Source organism: Mesocricetus auratus, unplaced genomic scaffold (assembly GCF_017639785.1).
Source record: "Mesocricetus auratus isolate SY011 unplaced genomic scaffold, BCM_Maur_2.0 Super-Scaffold_100051, whole genome shotgun sequence".
Classification (NCBI taxonomy): domain Eukaryota; kingdom Metazoa; phylum Chordata; class Mammalia; order Rodentia; family Cricetidae; genus Mesocricetus; species Mesocricetus auratus.
In genome coordinates this window covers 1,442,462-1,459,176 of record NW_024429228.1, presented here as the reverse complement: position 1 = coordinate 1,459,176, position 16,715 = coordinate 1,442,462, and the positions used below count along the sequence as shown (strand labels likewise).

General features: G+C 41.9%; 1 protein-coding gene across 21 annotated transcripts in view; it reads right to left on the bottom strand.

The window, feature by feature from the left end:
* Window positions 1–16,715, bottom strand: part of Adam22 (ADAM metallopeptidase domain 22) — a 226,899-nt gene that overhangs the window by 50,856 nt on the left and 159,328 nt on the right. For all 21 annotated transcript variants that reach the window (XM_040735852.1, XM_040735853.1, XM_040735855.1 and 18 more), the window contains exons 7-14: window positions 16,072–16,141; window positions 10,877–10,947; window positions 7,838–7,912; window positions 6,124–6,195; window positions 5,222–5,388; window positions 3,883–3,967; window positions 2,478–2,568; window positions 1,223–1,274 (exon numbers count right to left, since the gene is read on the bottom strand). In XM_040735852.1, the coding sequence (XP_040591786.1) occupies window positions 1,223–1,274; window positions 2,478–2,568; window positions 3,883–3,967; window positions 5,222–5,388; window positions 6,124–6,195; window positions 7,838–7,912; window positions 10,877–10,947; window positions 16,072–16,141 (683 nt within the window). The remainder of the gene's footprint in view (window positions 1–1,222; window positions 1,275–2,477; window positions 2,569–3,882; window positions 3,968–5,221; window positions 5,389–6,123; window positions 6,196–7,837; window positions 7,913–10,876; window positions 10,948–16,071; window positions 16,142–16,715) is intronic.

Below are 16,715 nucleotides of genomic sequence, written 5' to 3'. Positions count from 1 at the left end.
GTTTGGATGGTTCAACTACCCATATCTTTATTCTCATTTACCTTCTCATTTCCCAGTATTCTGTTGTGCTGTTGTCATAATTGCTTTTTTGATTTGCTAAGCATAATCCTACATGGATTTTTAGCTTCTCCAAATTTGATTGTTATGATTATATTTGAACTTTTTGATTTCCAGAATAAGCTATTTTTCTTTGGAATGCCCTACTCTGTTTTCTTGATCCAATCACAGTTCTAGCCATCTTCGAGGTTTGTCATTATTTTAACCAATGCAGGCATGGACCACTCCATCTGGCAGAAATTCATTTTTCAGACAGTTGAGACTCACTAAAGTGCTGGGTAGCACATTAGTAATTAGTAAACAAATGTAACAAATTGATGGCATGGATTAATTTGACAAGCATAATGTTATCCAAGAATGGAAAGACATGAAAACATGTATTATGAGACATCTCATTTATCATAAGCATGTGAAGCAATGTCACCTTATATATGCAAAGCCTGCAAGTATTACAAAAGACCCATGAATAATAACCAAAATCCAAGGCCTTGCGGAAGATGGAGGGCATGTCTCCCTTGGGAAAGCTGGGATACGAGTGTGCACCATTTTCTCCTCTATAGCCCTTTGAGGAAAGAACCCCGAGTGTGTGGAATGACACGGAAATAATAATAGCACAAGAAAAACAAGCTCTAAAGCCGGGCAGAGTATGGAACAAAAGGAATGGTTCTAACTATTTAGGACAAGAATTGAAGTCTGACTGTGTAAAGACAGGACAGTATGAAAATGAAAGTCCTTCTGAGATAAGTCTTCGTTTTTCTCCCCAACCCCGTGTTCAGTGACACTGCACTATGAAGTAATCCCACCATCACCAGCGAGGACCTGAGAAAGCTACTAATACAGGCTGCATTTCTTTTTCATTTGGGGGTCAGTTTAGCAGAAGGAGATAAAAGGAAAGGGATTTAGTAAGCAGACCTAACAAAAGAAGAAAGTTGTTACCTCATTATCCTTCTACCTCTGCCTAAGACTGAAAAAGTTTCTAGGGTCTTCCCATGAACTTCAAATATTTTTGTTCTGTTTTGTCTTAAACAAGAGATTATTTTGCAAGACTATTTTACATGCGGGTCCATCAAGAGCACGTCCTTTTGGTTTTTCTCGTAACACCTGTAGTGTGTGCACTAAGTTATGGAGGTCACATTCTCAAGAAGGGGACGATGAAGGGGCTCACCCGGTGTCTCCCATCACACATCCGGACCACGTGTCCTCACATTTACACTCGCCTAAAAGAAAACGAAGGCACGGCTCGTTAGAAACAGAAAGCAGCTGCTGCATCTTAACTCCGTGTTCAAAGTGCTCTTTAAAGGCTGCTCTCTAATTCTACTTACATTAAAAGCTTTGGCTACAATGGATAAAAAAACAAAATGAATTTGATCCCATGGGGGTCATATACATCGCCCCAATGCTCCGTGAATGGTCCTATTTTTAAACCACTCTCTTTAAATAGCTACATGAAAGACAATCAGATATCAAAGAAAGATCAAAACCAGTGGCACCATACTAGGCTCCCAGCTTCACCAGTTTGAGGGGAATACTGCAATGTTTTCCTGCTCCTGAATCCCTGGTGCTGAGGCCTCTGATAGAAGGCAGTAGAGAATTCCAGTTGATTAAGCAGAAAGTTCCCAGAATCAGAGGCTGCCTGGCTTGAAAATCCTAGTTTGTCACTCAGGACACATTTAATCCTGAGGACAATATCCTTTTATCATCTAGTCATTTCATCTATAAAGTGGGACTGAGAATAGGCATCCTGCAGGATCATCTTGAAACTCAGATGAGTAGGTGGGTATGTGTAATACGGCATTCCATCATCCAGGAAATAATAGCTCTCCATACATGGCATTCTTATTACAAGCATCCATATTTATAATATTTGTCCTTAAACTAATTAAGTAAATACAGCTATAATGAAATTGCTACCTCAAATACACAGTATGAGACCATTCACAGAGAAGTACATTTACCTACTTTGGAAATTTCTAGTGTATGGGTGCTACTTTAGTTGATCTACATGTTCCTAGGCCTTTCATCGGGTCCGCTTTCAACAAGGAAGTACTGTCTCTTGGGTCATATGCAGAGATGCATTAAGTAAACCATAATACATCATCTGAGCCTCAAACAACCTAGAATTCTCCACAAGCAAATTGCAAATTTCCCCGGTGAGCTACCTTTGACCCTTGTTGGATTAAATCCAGCTTTGCCTTTATCAGCACATGGTTTCACTATTCACTTTACCTGGGGAGTTTTTCACATATGATGTAAATATTCCCTTTATTACTTTTGAAAGCAACATTTTGCCTCGGGTTTGCATAAATCTTGCTGTACCTCCCACAATCCTGATCAAGCAACTGAATGAAAAAGAATCTCATTCTACAAAATATTTAACAGGCTGTCTATATTAATAAATACAACACAGAGTTAGAACTTACCACTTGCTAATTTCCTCTTGTCGGAGATTATACCAATGTTGTGAGCTAATGACTGAGCAAGTGTGACTGCCATCAAATCAGTTTTTCCAAACTGAAAAACAAAGCCAAAGTAAACATAAGTGAATATTGTTCTCCATTAAAGATAGGCTAGAGAAGACGGTGAGGAGCAATTGCTAACAAGTCACTTCTAAGCATTTTCCTTCCTTTCTGGTGTGCTATGTTTTGAGACTGGGCCCCTCTATGTTGCCTAGGTTTACCTCCAACTCATGGTGATCCACCTGCCTCAGTCTCCATGTTGCTTGGATTATAGACATGCACTACTATCAACGATATTATCAAGGATATTCGATGCTATAAGGAAAACAATATATTTATTTACCAGAGAGAGAGAGAGAGTCGCACAAACCAGGAGTTAGAAGCTTGGCTGGCTTCCAGGAGAAAAGGGAGGTTCCTTTTCCTTTCACTTCCTTTTATATCTACCTGTGTCAGTTTACTTGTCCCTGCCCTCATGGGCGGATAGCTTTGTGGGGTTCACTCCTACACACTACCATGCCCTAAATATTTTCTTTAGTTGAGGATAAGCATCCTGTAGCTAGTACTGAACATGCATTTGGGATGAAGCAGTAGGAAACAAATTCATATGTGACTAAGCCTTGGAAGAAATACTACGAGCCAAAGAAGCATTTGTTTTATAGTTTGGAAACTTAAATATAATTCTGAATCAAAATTTCACCTGATAACATCCCTGAAAAACTTAATGAGTACATATTTTTAAGCCCGTCTTTGGATAATACATCATAAAACTAAGTGTGTCAAAACATCTGGAACTAGTTTTCTTCCGACGTAGAACAGAAAGCAGCCGTAGCAAACATAATGAGAGTCAGGAAGAGAGGATGGTCTGTGGCCATCAGAATCTTTAATTTTTCAATATGTGGCCTTCCAAAGACTGAAGCATTTGTTTCCACTAAGCTTAGTGTGTTAGGAGTGAACACTTCTCCAGGAAACCCGCCTCTGCTTTTTCGTTCTCCCCAAATTTGTCAAATATGACCCAAGAAGACAGCATCCAGTGGGTTTGTTAGTAGCAAAGCCAGTGCGCTGGGGACTACTCAGTGTGGAAAGATCCTCATCCAGCAGTGTTAATTGGGTTTTATTCTTATTTTCAATGAAGTTAGTGTGCAGATTCTCTCTCTATGAACTGCTTAATCTGGAAATTCTTCTATGCAGAACATGAGCTCAAGCATCAGATATGATATTTTATTCCTCCCTGTCCTGTCATCCGGGCAACCCAGGAACTATACTGATGACTAGTAAAGCAATCGAGCAACGGGCGACCGCGGGCTACTGAAGTACTAGAAGGCGTTTTCAGCCGTCACGCCACTTGCGTTGCACAGATGTTCACACGTACTTCGTTCACGCCTCCTCCTCTCAGCAGCGAGCAAATCCCGCCAATATAAGCTGCGCCGCTCCGGCTACTCTCAAATTGACTTCCCCTTTTAGAAAAGGAAATGAAAAATGCTTACTGCTCACAGTTCAAACAGCCACGCCCCTCTCCAGGTTAATTCACTACATTTATTTTTCTCAGTGCATACGATAAATTCCCAAGGTAAAGAAGGAATGTGAAAATTATTTACATGCGTGATCAAAGGAAAAGGTTTGTTTCTGAGGGCTGCTTCTCCATATGACCAATACATATCGTATATGGAAATACATCTACTGAAAATTAATTGCAGATAAGATGCTCTCTGAGAATACAAAAAGAAATCACTGTTTTGGAGATTTAGCCCAAATAAATGACTTGAATATAATTCATGATAAAGTATCAGACATTCTTGCAAAAATATCAAGTTCAACAAAGGCAAAGGCTGAGAAAATCTTCAGCTTAAACCTGAGCACGCTGTGCAGCACTGTACTGAATGTTCAAAGACAGAACTGTAGCTATGGGACTGCATTAAGACAACTGATGAAGTCCGAACCCAGACGGAACTGAACATGGACTACGAACTACGGAAGAATATCACACGGTGTTAAATGCTGTTTTTACGATTTACCGCTGGATGACTCAAGTATTTAGCAGTAAATGCAAACTGGTTGTGTCCAACTCATTCTTGAACAGGAAACAAGAAAAAAAAGCAAGTCTTGAATTTGGGTAAAGTGCATAGGTAATTAGTTTCCTTATGGCATTCTGGCACCTTTTCTCTAAATTTGAAATCAGATAAAAATTAAAAATAACACCCAAAATGCATCTTCTGCATCTAACTTACAACTGTCCTCAGTGGCTCTGATTTTAGATCAGGCCTTAAAAATTCTGCAGCATATACTTTGCTGTTATATAAAATATGTGCATCGCTAAAAGGAAGAACACAGGAGAGAATTGACAACAGGTTCCAGAAACTTGCTTAGCTCTTACCTCAAAACCCAAACCAGGGAGAGCAGTGGCATTAAAAAGTGCAAATTTTAAAGAATATAAAGAATTGCTGGGAATTCTCCGTATGGACTGACAGTATATTTACTCAGCAGATGCTCTGACTACGCATTGGAAAGCTAACGAAATAGACATGCAATAATAACCTAGGTCACTTAAGCCTCATGAAAATTTCAAACAATCTATATTTAAAAACTTCTTCCAAATGCACACCCACATCACATAATAACTGTATTATCTCAGAAGGATACATTTCAGTCAGAAAGAAGAGAGCATTCGACATGGAGCCAGAGAAAGGAAAAGCATTTAAAAAGTTACATACGAGAAAAGATGAACTGCGTCACTCTTCTCTTTGATAAAATCCCTCCTGTATTTCATAAACTCACGCAGGGTGATCAGTGGGTTCTCAGAGATGGCGAACTTGTTGTCAGCAGCCCAGGTTTCCATGGCAACCAATACTATCCTAGTCTTAAGTTGGTCTTTATAGATCTAGGGCATTAATGAAATGAATACGTCTCCACACAGGTGCTAAAGTCATTTTATGAAGCACTATAATGTTCCGTCCCTGGAAATGCCTTTGTTTTAATTAAAGAGATCATTACTTTCTAATTTGAATGCACTTCCCTTACAGAACAGAGAATCAAAGTATTTGCCAAGGAAAACCCACTGAACAAAGCAAATTTACCAACGGGGCTGTCTTTTGACAAATACTTATGCTCAACGCGAGGCTTTCCCCAAGTCCATTTTTGGTACCCCAGATACATAATTTACGAAACCTTGAGTTTCTCTTAAAAAAAGCAGAACAATAACGATCCTCTAAGGTGGAGGTGACTGCTACACAACCTGCCCAATGTTGAGGAAAACTTAGAGAGAATTGCTTGGGAGTTTGGCCAATCAGAGCTTGGCCACGGTGCTGGGCATTTCTGAAGAGGCGCTGTTCCCACACGGTCTCTGCACTGATGTCTCCACGTATACTGTGAGCATCTTTGCTAAAGGTTATGGGTCAAGCTCTGTCTTTTACGGCGGGAGACACACAAGAAAAAATGCAACCGTATCTTTGGGCAGCCCACCCTCCCAGACAGGCTACTTATGGAGTCCCTGGCAAAGTCACCGGGTCTCCGAGGTCTTCCTGGCTCAAGTGGAACTTGGAGGAATTTGAATACAGGCACCCTATTACCAACCTACTAGCAATAAGGGGCCATGCTGAGTGGGGCTGGTACTCACCATATCTGCCATGTTCACCACAGACTTTGCATAGGTATTTGTATGCACAACGGAAAGCCGGTGCTTTTTAAACTGAAAGCAACAGACAACAGTGAAGGATGTTTAAAGTCACCAGGACGTAATCATCTTAGGACAGGAAAAAAAAATATCAGAAAAATTCCTAAGGCTTTCTGTCAAAAAAAAAAAAAAAACCTTCAGGGTATTGCCTTGTTTTTTTATCCCCTGGAATCTGGGGACCGGAGGTAAAGATGACTTAATCGCATCCGAGAGACAAAGTTCAGTAAGTTCCACACCAAGGAGCTAGAATATAGCATATAATATATAAGCTTGGTGCACACGAGGTTCTGGGTTCATCCCTACCTCACCCCTCCATTTTTTGCAGGGGAGGGGTTTGAGACAGGGTTTCTCTGTGGGTTTGGAGGCCGTCCTGGAACTAGTTCTTATAGACCAGATTGGTTTCAAACTTAGAGAGATCCGCCTGCCTCTTCCTCCCGAGTGCTGGGATAAAAGGCCGTGAGCCACCACCGCCCGGCCCCCTCCCCATATTTAAAAAGAACCCACCCCATCCGCTGCACAGGTTCAATTTGGGGGTTGTTCATTTGAGAGCTGTTATGAACTGTAAGACATAGAAAGTGAGAAAGACAGTCAATGTGGGTGTGGCCATGTGTGTGAGATTACAAGTTCCTCCTGGCTCTGGAGTAAGAAGAAACCCTGAGGAACAAATCACAAGGAGATCAGAGTACCGTGGGTCACGTGTCTGGTTTGCTTGGCCTCCGTGGTATTCTAAAAGGCTTTATCACATAAAACCCAAAGCACCGAGGGGAGGCTGCTGATAAGGAGCCCATGCTCCTGGAAACAAAACTCTTATCCATGTTCCTGGGAACACCCTAGTGAAATGATTTGGGTCCCCCAAAAGTCACAAAAATAGTAGACACGGCCTAGATGGGAAATGAATGGACTTAGCAGGATTGGGAGAGAGGTAACAGGGCAGATACCAAGAGAAGATGATGGAAGAGGTGGCTGTGGTCAAAATGCATTATGGGCACATGAAAATATGCTAACAAGCCAGGCGGTGGTGGGCACGCCTTTAATCCCAGCACTCGGGAGGCAGAGGCAGGCGGATCTCTGTGAGTTCGAGGCCGGGCTGGAATGAGAGCCTCCAAAACAATACAGAGAAACCCTGTCTCGTAAAACCAAAAAAAAAAAAAAGAAAGAAAGAAAATATTCTAATGAGCTCATTATTATGTATAGCTAATATATAAAACTATCTTTAAAAAAAGTATTTTTGGATCCTCATGACAATTGCTAGTTACTTCCACCTAAGCATGTCTTCTTTTTATCAGTTGTTCCTGGTCGAAAAGATGCTTAGTTGGGCTTCCCTCTTCCCTAAAGCTCCTGTCCTCACTGTGTGACTGCTTGCCACATGTGGTAGACCTCTATACGGGCTGTGTGTGGTAGACCTCTACATTGGTAGCCCAAGTGGGCAGTTGCCAATACTACAGCCTGTCTGCCATGGGTGCTTTTATCTAACAAAATTGTGTTCGAGCTTCCAAAGGTGGTGTGTGTGTGTGTGTGTGTGTGTGTGTGTGTGTGTGTGTGTGTTTACACAAATGGCTTTTCCAAGTCAAAAGGGGTTTTTGCTTCTTTTAAAAATAGTGTTTACACAACAGCTAGGTGCAAGGTGTATAGAAAGAAAGGGAGAGGCAAATCTTACCATGATATGGTCATTCACGATCATTAGTTCGATGTATTTAGTTTCCTCCTCTACATTACGGGGAAATCGAAGAAGCTGTAACACAGTGAAGAAAAAAAGAAAAGAAAAAAGACAAGGCATCTAAACTTAGCTGCAAAGACTAAAAGCATGAAAGAAATCAATGAAACAAAAATCTCTTTTCACTTCAGCATTAACTTTTAAACTCTCGTCAATTTTCTTAGTTTTTGAGTAGATAAAAAATGTGTGGTTGGAAAGAAATCAATAAAGAATAAACACCAAGGATGAAATTGTTCTCTTGCCTCTATTCCCTTCTTCCACCGGGTACAGCAAATTGCTACTATTTTTTACCAAAATGTTTAGACAAATATAATTAAATATGAGTATATGCCTCATAACCTATGTATTTCTTGCTTGTCGTCATCGAAACGTTTTTATCTAGTGGTGGTATGGAAAGTAACACAAGAACAACATTGAAAGAGGGGACTGGCACTCTTCTGAGTCATCTCCAAGTCTAGGAGTGGCCATGACTTTCTTCTGGTGTGGTTCATAGGATCCCCACAAGCTACAGGGTGTGATCAGCATAGTGGCGGAGTGCCCAAGTCGTCTTGGAAGGTTTTTACCCGCCACATCTTCCTGTTCAACAACACATTCTCCTCACTTTACCACAATCCATCAATATTACCAGGGCAGCCACCCCTTCTGCCCATCCATCACCCGGTCAGTAGCAAGATCTGTGAAATGGACTTCTCTTTTATGCCATGGTTCAATCGAGGGTCCCTCCCGCCCCCCCCAAGTAAATCTTGTTCACTTTCCCAAGGACTATTTCTCTGATGAGGGCATACCATCAAATCAAACCAGAATCAATAGACATATGTCTGAGTGCTGTATTTTAAACAAACTAAAAATATACAGCCTCATAGATTTTTGTCTCTTTCTAAATTTATTCTCTAGACTTTAAAACAAACCAAAAAAAAAAAAAAGACTCTTGAAACACTAGCTTCATAGAGAATAATGGACTGTATTTTTGTATTTAAAAACCAAACAGGAAAACCAAATTGCACCCAATGGCAACAACCTTCAAAAGCAAAAACACAAAACAAAACAAAACAAAACAAAAAACAAAAAAAGTTCCTACTAAGACAACAAGATCTCCCTTGCTAAGTGTGGGCTTCCTAGTTAATCGAGAAGACTGGAGCTGGGCGGTGGTGGTGCACGCCTTTAATCCCAGCACTTGGGAGGCAGAGGCAGGTGGATCTCTGTGAGTTCGAGACCAGCCTGGTCTACAAGAGCTAGTTACAGGACAGCCTCCAAAGCTACACAGAGAAACCCTGTCTTGAAAACACAAAATATATATGAGAAGACTTGGCAATGCCTGGGACTTGCATGTGGACACAGTATCACACTAACTCAATTTTATGGCTTCATGAAGAGGTAAAGGCTCACTCCCCTTTAGTCAATAACAAGATGTTGAGATGCTTCTGAAGAACTTCAAGGCAAGTGCTAGTAGGACATTTCTCCTACTCTTTCAGGTCAGAATTCATAGCAATAAACAACTTTGTAAATTAAATCTTCATGGACATTATTTTTACCTGCATTTAACTTAAGACATCCATGTGTCTGTGTCTAAAGAACATATTTCAAGCTTGTGGTGGTGGCTTGTTGAACACACTGGCTTCTAAGGAGTGGTTCAGAGAGTGTGTGCGGCTACAGACACCCGTGGGACCAGACTTTCTATGAGAATCCCAGCTCCTGTTTGAGCCTTGTGCATCCTGTCCTTATGAGTAAATAGGGACCATAATACTACCTTCTTCATAAGGATAGCATGAGGAGCAAAAGTGTTCACATTCTGTCCAATCCTTCAATTAAACAGTTAAAATTCTTGCAAAATGGACATGTACATGCTGAGTTTTCAGCAAACATTAGCAACTATAATTCACATAAAAATCTGCTAGGAACTGTATTTTATTTTACCAGACATGGAAGCCTATGCCTGTAATCCCGGAACTATGGAGAATAGGGCAGGATGAATGCTGTGACTTTGAAGCCACTCTGGGCCCCAGAGTGAGACCAAGTAAAACAAAAGAAACGAAACATCTCACAAACCAAGCAAGTATTCCTCCTCTAAGCTATATACACGGTGCTTTTACAAACAGGGTCTGCTTACATTGTCCAATATGCACTTGAGCTAGCTCTATAGGCAGGTGTAGAACTCGTGGCCTCTCTGCTTCACCCTCCCCAGTAACTGTTACTAAGGCCCATGCTTCCGTTACCCTTGCTTGGCATGTGAGCGTTGCTAGGTTCGATCCTGGTCAGTGGCCAGATGCTGACACGTGTGTGGGGAACAAGCTCGTGCGCGATGAGTATTGCCCTGTCCTCTCTTAAACAAACATGCTTCACACAGCCCTTAACAGATTCCCTTTAATCCCCATCGATTTCATTACCCGGGTGCTTCTTACGTCACACGCACACAAATGCTCCCACAAACCACCATCGCCATGATTGCGATGGGTTGATTCTAACGGCAGATCTGTATTCCGGGCCATTTGTCAACTATGTGACATAGGGCGAGTCGTCGTCAGACGCGGGAGCCTTGTGAAAGAACAGCACCCGCCCTGTGGCTTAAAGTATCTTAAGGACAGTTGGTATTAACACCATGTCCAGCTGAACAGTCCTAAAACTATGTCCTCATTTATATATTAAACCCAAGGCAGTTCAAGTGAGCAAAGGCATTTTGTGACTTCAACGCCTGTCAGGAATAGCAAAGAAGACCCCTAACGTGGTTCATATCTGGGCAAGGGAAGAAATCCTGCTTCAAACAGAGACCCCATGACGCACGGAAATGAGGGCTCCCCATTCCTCCATCTTCCAGCCACTACCAGAATGCATTCTGTCACTGCTTTCATGCGGCTGCCTGGTCTGTGTACCCGCACCCACAAATAACTACACTAGTCCCCCACACATAGACACCGACTGTACACTCAAATCATCACCGGTCACCAAGTACTCTAAATGTCACGGCTTACACCTGCAAACACATACCTGCCGTTTGCTCCGCTTTAGTCTCGGCTTCAAAATAAATTGTGGTGGAGTAACATTGACTCGTTGAAATTCTACAAGGAAATGAAAACAAACAGTGCATAATGTAGGACGTTCTCCAAAGTGATGCAAGTGATGAAAATGGAGGGAACTAAAAAAATAATCCTAATTGAGTAACCCACACCCAGAAAGACAAATATGGTATGGACTCACCCGTAAGTGGATATTAGCTGTATAGTGATTGGTCCCACATGCATGGGTATTGGGCAGCAATTCTTTTATTATTTTAAAGAAGTAGTTGGGAGGGAGTATGGGGACAGATCTGGGAGGAGTTAGGAGGAGGAGCCGGGGGATGAATGTGATCAAAATATATTATATGGATGTATGAGATTCTCAAAGAATTAATAAGGACCATCTTAGAAACATTAATCCCAGAATGGTAGCATTAGGACAATAAATATCTCAAAAAGAAAGAGTCACAGGACATAATGATAAAAGGGTCAGTTCACCAAAAGGACATAGCACTTCTGTCGATCGTCCATGAGTGAGTTTAGCTGGGAGTCTCTCCTATTAGAGCCTTCAGAGGCAGGGACAACCCCAGCTGACAGTTATACTACAAAACTCAGTGATGGGCACTCAGCTAAGCCACATTTGGGCCTGACTCTCAGGAGTCTTGAGATAATGTTTATCCAGCAACCTCTGTACTAAAACGGGAACAGAAACTGTAAATGTCTCCCATATTTATTTTCATCTTTTGTGATCCAGTATATCTGGAAAGGGCTGAGAATTCATTTTGTTTTGTTGTGCTAGGGACTAAACCAGGGCCTCATGCAAAACAAGCAACAAACCCCGCAAATCCATGAGGAAACAGTTATGCCATCCCCGTGGACTGGAAGACTCACTGCTGAGCTGTCTGTTTTCCCATGGTCAATCTAAACATTCAGTGTGGTCTAATAAGAATCTAAGAGGAAGTCCAGAAACTGACGAGTTGGTTCTAAAACATATACGAAAATGCAAAGGACCTAGAAGACCTACATAAATTTGAAAAAGGACAAAACTGATTTCAAAATACATGGTAAAGCCACAGAAAGCAAAAAAAGTAGACATGGGTAGCTAAATGAACAGAGTCAACATAAGAGATACTTCAAAACCCATTTTACTACGTAATGCCAATCCAAATAATTCAGTGTTAGTAATGTATCTGACAAAGGCCTTATATCCAGGCTACGCAATGATTTTTTTTCTTAAACTTTTGGCTAAGACCAAATGCAGAATATGCAAATCCTTCTACAATGCAATAACTAAAGGAGAAAATATGACTGATGACTAGTAAGCACACACTCCATATCACCAGCCAAAATACCAGCAGATGGAAGCACATGGCATACCACCATGCACGCTAGAATACCAGCAGATGGAAGCACATGGCATACCACCATGCACGCTAGAATACCAGCAGATGGAAGCACATGGCATACCACCATGCACACTAGAATACCAGCAGATGGAAGCACATGGCATACCACCATGCACGCTAGAATACCAGCAGATGGAAGCACATGGCATACCACCATGCACGCTAAAATACCAGCAGATGGAAGCACATGGCATACCACCATGCACGCTAGAATACCAGCAGATGGAAGCACATGGCATACCACCATGCACGCTAGAATACCAGCAGATGGAAGCACATGGCATACCACCATGCACGCTAGAATACCAGCAGATGGAAGCACATGGCATACCACCATGCACACTAGAATACCAGCAGATGGAAGCACATGGCATACCACCATGCACGCTAGAATACCAGCAGATGGAAGCACATGGCATACCACCATGCACGCTAAAATACCAGCAGATGGAAGCACATGGCATACCACTATGCACGCTAGAATACCAGCAGATGGAAGCACATGGCATACCACCATGCACGCTAGAATACCAGCAGATGGAAGCACATGGCATACCACCATGCACGCTAGAATACCAGCAGATGGAAGCACATGGCATACCACCATGCACGCTAGAATACCAGCAGATGGAAGCACATGGCATACCACCATGCACGCTAAAATACCAGCAGATGGAAGCACATGGCATACCACCATGCACGCTAGAATACCAGCAGATGGAAGCACATGGCATACCACCATGCACGCTAGAATACCAGCAGATGGAAGCACATGGCATACCACCATGCACGCTAGAATACCAGCAGATGGAAGCACATGGCATACCACCATGCACGCTAGAATACCAGCAGATGGAAGCACATGGCATACCACCATGCACGCTAGAATACCAGCGGATGGAAGCACATGGCATACCACCATGCACGCTAGAATACCAGCGGATGGAAGCACATGGCATACCACCATGCACGCTAGAATACCAGCGGATGGAAGCACATGGCATACCACCATGCACGCTAGAATACCAGCGGATGGAAGCACATGGCATACCACCATGCACGCTAGAATGGCGAGCAGCCACAACACCACAGAGAGCATCTGGTGCTCGGGCTTTAGAGTAATTGCTACTGCCACATGGTGCTTGTGCAGAAGACTTGAGCCCTTTAAAGAAGCCGTTCAACAACTTCTCATAAAACAATGCTTTCCAAAGTAGAATCTTTGGGCATCGCCTGGGGACATGCTGGAAAGATAAAGTCTCAAAACAGAAAACTGAAAATCCTGACATGAGGCCAGCAATGTATGGCTACCAGCTTGCCAATTCTTTCGGTAACAGGCCGAAGTTTTATGACATGGATCCCAAGCTAAACATACACCTTCCAAGGTCATCCTTGGGTATTTACTAGAAGAAACAAAAACATGTCTCTATAAAAAAAATGAATGGAGGGAGGGAAAGAGGGACAGAGAAAAAAGAAAAGACATACAAGAATGTTCATGGCTGCTTATTAATAATAGCCTCAAGCTGCATAAACCTGAATATCCATCAGCATGATTGATAAGAACTGTAGTGCATTCACACCACAGAATACACTCTGTAATAAAATCAATAAGTGATTGCTATTTTTGACAAAATGAACATCACAGGCATATGCCAAGCAAAAGAAACTACATACAATACATGGTTCCATTTGCTTAAAGTCCTACAAGAGATAAGACTAGTCAATGGGGAAAATAGGCAGAAAGTAGATTGTAAAAGCCACAGATAAGGAGTGGGATCCTCACAAGGCAGTGTCCCAGTAATAAAGATATTGTATCTCAATGAGTCACACACACACACACACAGGGCTGGTGTGCCCTGCGTATCAGTATCTAAAGGGTCAACAAGCCCACTGAAAAGAATATTTTTTTTCCTCCAAAATGTGTTCTAATGAACATTTGTCCTGACAGATATCATATAACATTAAAGGGTCTATAGCCAAACAAGTTGGCAAATGTCAATTATATTATTTCTGTCTCTAGGAAATAGACAACACCTTGGCAAGATGAAGGTGGTATTGAACCTAAAATAAAATTTAAAAAAAACCTTACTTCTGACTATCTCTTGTTTACTTCTTGTTTGTTACAGTAAATAAGCCATCTTGAAAGGCAGCACCACTCTTAAAACTGGCAGTACCAACTGTTGATTAAAAAACTAGACACAGAGCTGCAACGCCGCCACTCAGGAGGCTAGACAGGAAAACCAAGGCAAGCTTGAGATCAGGGTGGCTACACAATTGGACCCTCTCAGAAAAAAAGAAAGAATGCCAACTCGCTTCCACAATTATTTCTGAAAAAGAACCCTGAACGAATAATTTTTTTTTAAAATGTAAGGTTACATTGTACCACTCCTATACTGAAGTCTTTGGTGGGAAATTTTTCTTACTTTAAATATTAATCAATGCTGATTGCTTCCAGTAAGACCTATTATACTGTAGTTTTACTCTTTCACAGCCATTCATGATTAATTTTGTTCCCAGAACTGGTGTTTTAAAAGTTTCATAAAGTTGGTGAAAGGACAGTGAACAACTCTGTAGAGAAAAAGGCCCATGTTTACCCTCAGACTTTCCTAAGTAGTGGATTCCTTTTCAAACTGTATTATTTTGGATGTGTGCAATGGCTGGGGGCACGCATGTGCCCAGCCTCGTGTGGAGGACAGCTCTGTGGAATGTGTTCTACCCAGCTTTCATGTGGGCTCTGGGGACAGAAGCAACTCAGTAGGTTTGTGTGGTGAGTGCCATTACCCACTGAGCAATCTCACTGGCCTCCAAAATAGTGAGTTCCATCAAACAGGGTCTCCCACCTAGTCACCAAAGTAGAAAGTGCTGATTTCTCTGTAGGAGAACTACAGGAGGCCAATGGGTTATAACTGAATCCAGAGAGGAAGGGGGTGTTGAAATTTAGCATTGGCTTCATTTTCCCACAAGATGAGATAAGCTATCAACTGCTTTTCTAACAGTAGTTTGGGATTTGCTTTAGGCTGGCAATGTTATCACATCTTCCAGTGAGTGCTTCATTGCAACCTTTCAAAGTGCCATGATCCTTGTCCTTTAGTAGCCGTGGAACCCTGGAAAGCATTGTTCTTTGTCTTCAAGAGGAGTTATATTAGCACACAAAGCTACTGCAAACACTAAGTTAACTAAAAGGAGCTGAAGACAAATGCCCATTGTATGATCAACGTTCCAGGAACACAGGGTCCTAGCACTGAGGCCAACTGCGTTGGTCACATGACATGTGGATCTACCTCTGCAATCAACATTTACAGAAATTAAGCTATAAACATAAATGAGAGGAAAATACGTGCCAATTTCACAAGCGGCAAACAATTACGTAAAAGGTTAAATTATAGCTTTTGCTTAAAATGCTAGAGCAAAAAAAAAAAAAAGATGAAGAAAACAACACATGAAGAGATGATTCATGCCTGTGTTCACAAAACCATCATTTCACAAGGATGGAGTTTCACATCGTTTAACATTTCTTACTCTAAAAGTATTTCTCATCCCTAACACTGAGTCCTAATTTCTTAAATGTCCCTTCTGTGTGTTTAAGCCATGCTTTTCTCTGAATATCTCAGTTGTAAACAAGAAGTCAGTTTGCATTTTATTCTTCCCTTTGGTGCTACTTGGCAGTCCCTCTAAAATGCCATGAGCAATTGTCCATTATTATTTAGCCTATATATTGGCTCCAAAGTAGTAACTGAACTACCGGGTTGTTGTTTAAAAGCAAGTCCCAATATGAATACCGTACCAGTTGGAAGGTCGTCCAAGGGGAACTCAAACCGTCTGGATCTGTAAACCGAGTGAAAACGAGACTCCCCCTGAAATAACACAAAGGGCAGAGACTGAGTCCATGGGAAGCAAGTATCCCTGCTTCAGGCAGTCACAGCTGGAGAAGCGAGGACTACAAGTTCTCCGGATCTTCTAGGGGCCATGGGCTACTGCGCAGTCCCGCTCTGCAGTGCTTTCTTCCATCACCTCAGCCACCAATTGCAACCAAAAGGCCTCACAGGCAGAGGAGCCAAAGCTGCAGTAATGGAAAATGAATGAATGGACCGAGATCCCCAAGGGAAGATAAGACATCTTGGAAAATGGATTAATGACTGCACCTCCCCTGCCCCTACTTTAAGAGCCGGATAGCTTAGATAGGCAGTGACGGAAGCTACCGGTGACTGCAAGCAAGATGACAGACACAAGCGATGCCCAGAATCCTGACATAGACAGTTCTAGAAAGCAGGAGATAATGCAACACTTTAGCCTCTAAGCAAAATTATTAAGCATTCAAGTGATTTCATCTGGCTTCATGTAAGTGCCAAATAATTAGAATGTCATAGTATATAAGTTAAGTGCAACTTCTAAAAAAGTTGGTTTCCCAAACAGGTTGTTTAACAGGTG